Source organism: Clytia hemisphaerica, unplaced genomic scaffold (genome assembly GCF_902728285.1).
Source record: "Clytia hemisphaerica strain Z4C2 unplaced genomic scaffold, Clytia hemisphaerica genome assembly, whole genome shotgun sequence".
Lineage (NCBI taxonomy): Eukaryota > Metazoa > Cnidaria > Hydrozoa > Leptothecata > Clytiidae > Clytia > Clytia hemisphaerica.
Window position 1 is genome coordinate 466,891 of NW_027103892.1, and position 7,851 is coordinate 474,741.

The 7,851-nt window shown below is 35.5% G+C and overlaps 1 protein-coding gene across 1 annotated transcript; it reads right to left on the bottom strand.

Moving 5' to 3' along the window:
* Nucleotides 1-5,525: 5,525 nt before the first annotated feature.
* LOC136808708 (uncharacterized) lies at nucleotides 5,526-7,295 on the bottom strand. Its single transcript, XM_067065249.1, has one exon. It carries the CDS (start codon nucleotides 7,293-7,295, stop codon nucleotides 5,526-5,528), a length of 1,770 nt encoding a protein of 589 aa, XP_066921350.1.
* Nucleotides 7,296-7,851: the final 556 nt, after the last annotated feature.

Consider the following 7,851-nt stretch of genomic DNA (forward strand, 5'->3'; position numbering starts at 1 on the left):
AATTTATTTCCATGAAATCACGATAGAGGAAAGAAAATATTTTTGTGAAAAACATGAAAAGTATAAATGGACATTCCTCACATCAATTGAAACAGTTTGCATTTATTTTGGATGAGCACAGAAAATATATAGAACAAGCTTTATAAGAACATAAGGTTTCGATGACCAAAATCTTAAGAACAAATTACGAACAATTTACAGGCTTTGGGGAATCCAAAACACCCGATTTCTTAAGAAAACGGACCAAAATACTCTATTATGCCAAAATAAGAACATTTTAAGAGAACATTTTTAGGCTTAACAATCAAAAAGTTAAGAGCCTCCAATGGCTTCAAAACTTAGTTTGTTCTTAAAAAAAAACGTAACAAAAATATTTTTATGAAAAACACGCAAAATCAAAATGGATACTCTGATATTTGTCATAATTCCTTCCTTATTATGTCCTTAACCCTACTTGGGGTATGGGGGGGGGCACTTTGGGCCCCACCATCAGTCACTGCCATCTGGTTTATTCATCATAGGCGATGAAATTTTATGACTTTTCCCAAAATTGATTAACAAAGCTGATCAAAAAAATTTTTAAACGAAAAAATATACAAAGCAGCCGGCACGGCTGCTTTTTCAGAGACACCTGCAAAACAAAAAAACCTATAAATGGCTGTAAGTCAACAAAAAATGGTCAAAATTGAATGAAACTTTGCAAAATAATAAATTTTAATAATATAAATAGGAAACACTCAAAAGATTTTAATTTTCTGCATTTTTTAATGACGTCCCTTTTAAACAATAGGCCAATAAGCCGTTTTCACTTTTTCCGGAATCTGACCGCCGTTATTCAAAAACTATTTTATCTCTGAACGCAAAATTTATTGAAGGCTACTTTCTTGTGAAATTTCAGCCCTTTAACTCGATTTTTTCAAAAGTTATGCTGTTTTTGGGTTTTTTTGAAAGTGAATTTTTGGAAACCTTAATGAAAATTTCAGTTTGCAGCTAAATTGTTGAAGAAAAGAGAAAGATATTGAAAATTAGAAGCTGTTCGAGCTTGTAGTAGGGCAATACTGACCAAACGCAAAAAAAACTAGCTTAAAACAGTTTTTAGATCTTACACAGTAACATTTTTGAAAAAGTGCCTAATTTTAGCACTTTTTCGCAAAATTTGACGATCCTCCTCACCTTTGATGACGTCATACAAAAATTTAAAAAATTTTAATTCTTTTTCGCCATAATCTTGCAAATAGAATGGACTATCTCTGGCAGAAAATTCAAGCTGAACAAATCATTCCTTCAAGAGTTATTCGATGGGGGCCCTTACTACCCCCCTCATACCAGTTTACCGATCAAAAAAAGCTCATCCTAAGTAGGGTTAATGAATGAAAGTTTGATATTTTCATGGTAAGTTTTTTAGCCTTAAATGCGTACGTCATCTTGTTATTGCGTTATTCAACCATCTTTACTTTAGAATTTCTTTCAACGAAAAAAACTTTCGGGTTTGACCAAATAAATAACTATTATGGCCACTCAAAACAGAATGAATACACCCATGTGTTACAGACCCACTAGGACCCCAGGCCCACTGGAAAATTCTCTAAACCTTTCAAAATTGCACTCAAAACCATCCCCACTGCGTTTTTAACCTTGGAACTAGAATTTCTATCCCCATTAGAATTTCAATGGGAATTTTTTATTCCCACTCGGGTGAAACAAGGCATGTCCCAAAAATATTTTGCGTGACGCGCACCGCTTCTAATTATTCCTTAACGTTCACATATAGCTCAAAAGAATCATATAAACGAGTGGATTTCGAAAAGTGCTGGGTCAAAAATTTGCATTAAGCCAATCTCAAGATATCGGTCAAAAATTGATTTTGACGTTATAAAATACATCGAAAAAACACGTCATAAGTAAGATTCAAATGACGTCATTATTGAAAAACAGTGATAACTTCAATTTTATTAATGCAATCAACACCAAATTCTGACTGGAGTTGTAAATTAATGATTCTGAAATATTTGTTCAAAAATTTTCAGAAAATTTGAATGACGTCATTTGTTGTCGGAAAAAATGGTGTGCGTCACGCAAAATATATTTGGGACATGGCTTGTTTCACCCGAGCACTGAGGAAAAAAGTTCTACCGGGGTTGTGAGACAGGGGTGTATGAATGAAGTCTTTCAAAATAACTAATTTGTGGAGGTTACGTTTACAGTCTAAAAAAGTCGGGAAAGAAAGCATTTTTAGCGACACAATTTTGCTGATTGCTCTTCTGAGTTTTTATTTGAAAGCAAGAGTTTCCATCTTTCCTTAACTTCCTTTGTGATTTGATAAAGATAGTTTGGAATGGATCTGCGGGAGCTCTCGAGACCGCAAGAAATTCAACAAACCGAAGTACGAATGGATTGATACTTGATGCATGGAACAGTTTTTCCGGCGCGGTCGTTTTGACATTTCATTTTACCGCTATTGAAAGAAAAACGACTTCATAAAGACTTCCCGTTTGTAAACAGTTGTTCGTCTTTTTCTTAAAATTATCTTACAGGACAGGAATGCAAATAATTTCTGTATACACGTTGATTTTCTCTACGGACCGAGAATTTTCTTCGAATTAGAGAAAGATTTAAATTACAAAGGTCATTGTGACACTAATTTTGGATCCCCTTTCCGTTTTTTTCTTTTTTACACCACAATCATAGAAGACCTTTTTAATGATCAAATACTCAAGATTTTCAAATAAGCTTCATTACCTGCTATTGGAAATTGGAACGAATTGATTGGTCATCAATTAAAAAATGTATCAAGTGAGTCAGTCTCCTTTATAAGAAATGGAAGTCAATCAATGTTGACCGACCTGCCTGAAATTGATTACCCAAAGTCAATCAATACATTCTCAAAAAATATATAACTCCATGTCTCAATGATATGAATTCAAGGCAAAACAAATTTTTCAGAAAGAAAATTAGCCTTAAAAGTTTACCTTAATTTCCACCAAATTCAACACATTTTATGTAATTTTCTAAATTTGTGCTTTTTCGAGCTTAAAAACATTATTTTCTTATCCCATAGCAATATTTTGCCAAAAATAGCCCTCGATGGCCATAGATTAAACTCTTGTCATATTTATTTTTCAAGGCATCAGCAAAATTAAATGCCCGCCAAAATTGATTGTGTTTGATTTTGTTTTATAGGGGTACCAGTGCATACCTCTTAAAACCTACAACAACAAAAAAGGTACCTCCCTATATATCCTGATAGAGAAAACAGCGAGGACTGAAACGTTTTCAGGTGAGTCTAGGCTACCCATGCATTTTTACCCTAGGTATGATTTTTTGTAAAAGCTGTTTGGAAAATTTTTATTGCTTCATACCCCTTAAAACCTACAAAATGGTTTTCTTGAATAACTTTTTATAAAATAATCCTTTTGGTCTCAAATTTTGAATAGTGATTCACTGCAAAGTTACTGATGCTATAATTAGATCATTGGTACCTAAATATTTTCAAAACTGTACGTTAAAATCAAATTACACCTTAAAACCTACAAACATCGACCCCTTGCTCACAACTTACTGAAACTGTGAAATTTAAATTCAGGTGCTGAACCGTGAATCAATTGATCAAATACTTGCTAGAAATCCTTTCCCAAAACAATATTTGTATTTTTTCAGGGTTTTATGCCTATAATGCAATTGCGCCTGTTTCTTTTCAAAAACGGCTTTGAAGGGTATTTTATTGACTTCATTTTTGACGTATCGTGCTAATGTTTTCTAAATCTCCATAAAATTTGTGACCTTTTGGTATGCAATATGACCATGTTTTGAGATTGGCCATTACCATAAAATGAGATTAAAAAGCTTTGAGGGTCTTGTGATTTCTTTGGGAGAAACGTACCATAAGTTTAGGTATCAAAGAAGTAGTTTTATAACCTTAAATTCAATTGTGTAATCTCTATTCCTTATAAAATTTTGAATATCTTCGAATTTTAAGACACTTTGCGATAATTGAATTTCTCAAAATTAGGTATGTTTACGAAATTACATTTATAAGAGGTTGTAAAAAAGTGAATTATACAATATTAAAATAAGTTTGGTGGCTAAAAGAGCTCAGCTTTGTAGGTTTTAAGAGTTATGCGGTTTTAAGGGATGTCCACTGGTAATATTATATTATAGAAGTATATTTCGCAGGTCTATTGACCTCTATGAAATAATCTCATTTAAATTTACAGTTTATCTTTATAATGTAACAAAGTTCTTATTCTTATTGTACAAGTACTTTTTTCATATAAAGTCGAGTTCTTGGGCTTCCACGGACTTTCCACTGGAAGCTGTCATCGTTCTTCTTCATATTTCGTTCTTTTGCCTTTTGGCACCATTCCTTAACGAGGTTTCGTTCGTTTTTTAACAGATCGTCTGTTGCTTTAAATTCGTAACGGCGTCTTGAATTGCAAATCCCCTTTAGCACCTTTTCTTTATCTTCCTCACTTTGAAATGTAAGTTTCAATGGACGGTAATGTCTTTTCTCTTCGTTTTCAAGTGTTAGGGTACCGATTCTTTCTGATTCTTTTACCTTGATTTCTCCTATATTCAGTTTTGAAATTACATGTTTTTCTATGTAGTCGATATCTTTCTTATCCGCTATCTCTTTCGTGTCTTCCGTAGTTTCATATAGATGATGTATCATGAGATTACACGAAGTCGCTTCAATCCATTTTTTATCCTTATTTTCTTTTTCAAGGAAACGCTTTATCGTTTTCGTTTGCGACTCAAGATGTTTCTTTGTTATTTCTGAATAACTTGATTTTTCACAAGCAATTTCATTCACAGACGAAGATTTCTTGTTTGCGATTTTATTTATTTTGCCTTCCAGCACGTCAATTCTTTTATTGAAGGTGTTTTCAATTTCTGCGACTGCTTTATTCACATTGTTAGTTGACACTTTAGCCTTCAAATTTGAAATGTCCTCCCGTTGTGCTTTTATTATGTTCTCACATGCATCGATATCTTTTTGTAAATCTCCAACAGACTTGAAGTTCAATTTCTTTTTCAATTCTGGTGTTATGATCACACAGCTCATGCATTGATAGCTTCTAGATTTGTGTTGAAGATAAAGCTGGATTTGATAAGGAGGAAGCTCAGAGCAAGCTAAATGAACTCTACGTTCGCATTTCTTGCATTGTAAAGTGTCCTTTTTTATTTGTGTTTGTATGGATGAGGCAGCTTGATGGGGTACAATAACCAATTTCCTCGGATTTTCTTTCGTATATTTTTCCAGTTATTTCCGCCATATTGTGCACATTTTTTTGCATCTTTTTGAATCTTTCTTTCCGAACACGTGAAACACACAATATACAATATTTAACCTCCCCACCAGGATCAAAGCGATAGAGGAATCTCAAGGTGTCAGTGTCTTTGGGTGATACCTTGACTTGGTTGAACATTTTCTCGATATCTGCTGATGCTGCAAAGCGACCAGCTCGAAAACGATGCAGCACGGCCACTAAGCTGTTCAGCAGGTCTGGTCCAGCAAGAAGTTTGTCTCATTCAGAGATGTCCCTTTGAATTTTGCAGCAGCATCGAATACGACACGAACTTTTCCAGGTTTGTTGGGATGTGTTCACTCCATGATGTGGTATGTAATTGGTAACGTCAGATCGAGATTTGACTTCAGAATCGGTTAGAATACGAGCATGACCAAGATCGATGAATTCTCGAATAGCAGTGTCGTACATACGAGCAAGTGTTGTGTCCTTGGCAAGCCTTTTTTCTAACGAGTTGAGTCTCTGCATTGCGTAATCTCTATTGAAAGGCATTGTTGGATGGTCTTCTTTCCAAAGTAGATCAACTTCCATACGATTGTCGATGATTTTGGATGTCTGTTCCAGCTTCTCGAGGGCTCGCTGGTCGATAGGTGCAAGATTGCTCTTGTGCCAGTCTGGTAGAGTACCGTAAGATTCCATCTGCCAAAAACGTTCGATTTTGTCGGAAATCTCGTCTTTCGATCTCTTCAAAAAATTGCTGGTGACGATTAGCGAAGTGAAAGCTTTTCCACCGAACAACATCCAGCCGAGCTTTGTCTTGACTGCTGATGGTTGATTTCTTGTACCAGTGACTGATTGTTCTTGCACGAGAAGATATGATAAGTCAGCGCCAATGAGGATTGTGACGTCTGAATCATGAGGTGTTGGAAATGTAATGTCTTTCAGGTGTTGAAATTCTGTTTTCACTTTATTGATGTCGTACCTATTTACTGGTACGTCAAGGTTCTCAATTACCCAAACGTTGTCGAGTTTCTCTTTGGTTTTGTTGTCGTGTGATTCAAGATTGAAGTAGACTCTCTTTGATTGCAGACTTGGCTCCTTTGATAATACGTTCGACATTCGAAGAGTTTCTTTCTTACCGGATAGGTGTAGAGCCTCAGCACGAATCAAGGTACTATCAGATCCAGAGTCGAGGACTGCATTGGTTTTGATGCTGTATTTACCATTTGATAATACGACAGGGACAATTTGAAGGAAGGTCTGGTTGGTAGTAGAACATTGCATACTTTTTGCTGATCCAGGAGTATCAGTAGTAGTGGCTGTATCTCTGTGAAGCAAAGTGTGATGTTTTTTACCACATCCGTCCTTGGTACATGTAAATTTGGATGGACACTCTTTAATGATATGATTGTTAGAGAGACAGTTGAAACAAAGTCCTTTTTCTCTCACGATTTTCTGTCGATCGTCTGTAGATGCATTGAGGATCTTTGGACATTTTGATATTTTGTGGTCTTTGGAGCACAACCAGCATTTGAATTGCCTACCGACGAAATTGTTTCGAAATTTTGGGTTTCTACTTTCTTTGTCTTTCGGTGACTTCGACGTTTTTTCATCACTGATGATCATGGCAATGGGATTGAACAACTCTTTGACGATACATTCGAGCCAGTTGACAAATACGTAGAGGTCAGTCAATTTGGGTTGATCGTTACCATATCTATTAAAGAATCGGAACTTGTGTTGTATTGGAATGATAGATACTGCTTTTGCGACGGTTTCTGGATTGTTGTAGCTACTGTTGCCAATGGATTCGAACCATGCCATTGCTGTCTTCAACTGTTGGTAGAAGTTTCTCAATCCTTCATGGTCGGTTATGGTGATTTGAGGTCTGTCAAACATTTCTTTCAGCTTGAGATGAGCGATGACGTAAGGGTTGCCATAATCACGTTTTAAGGCCTTCAGTGCTGTCGCGTAGAAGATAGAATTGGTTCCGATCGATTCAATAGAAGATCTTGCTGGTCCGTCCAGTACACTAAGTAGTCTTTCCATTCTAATAGTGTCATTAAAACTACTTTTAAATGAATCCTGGACTTGAAATTCTGTATGAATTCTGGCCATTGTAACGAACTACCATCAAATCGTTTCAACTCAATAGGTGGCAGGTGTCTTGACTCGCACTCTACATGTTTTTTTTTTATAAGCAAGTGTATGCCCCTTGGTCAGGCTCGTGTATGCTTAAGTTCTCAAAGTATCTAGGCATAGTTTATGCTTATTATATGCTTAAGAATCATGCTTATGATTCACCCCGTGCCAAGTTTTTAATGAAATTTCAGAAACTTTGTAAAAATTTGTTCAGATTTTGGAAGCAGTGGAATGTTAGCTAGCCGTGAATTGTCTTATTTTTTACTTGACCTCTACCAAACCTTTTTAAACAGATAAAAATGACCACTTGAAAAATATTTTAGGCTGACATATATGCTCATGTTATGCTTAGGAATTCTGCAAATCTGAGCCTCCATATGCTTATAAGCGTTATGCTTATAAAAAAAAAACATGTACTTGGATCACCCTAGATGTTAACGCATTGTCTATTGGAATCTCAGTC

What these genes read in the sequence shown, in the direction of transcription:
- LOC136808708 (XM_067065249.1), bottom strand. Translation starts at nt 7,295, where the DNA reads ATGGAAAGACTACTTAGTGTACTGGACGGACCAGCAAGATCTTCTATT.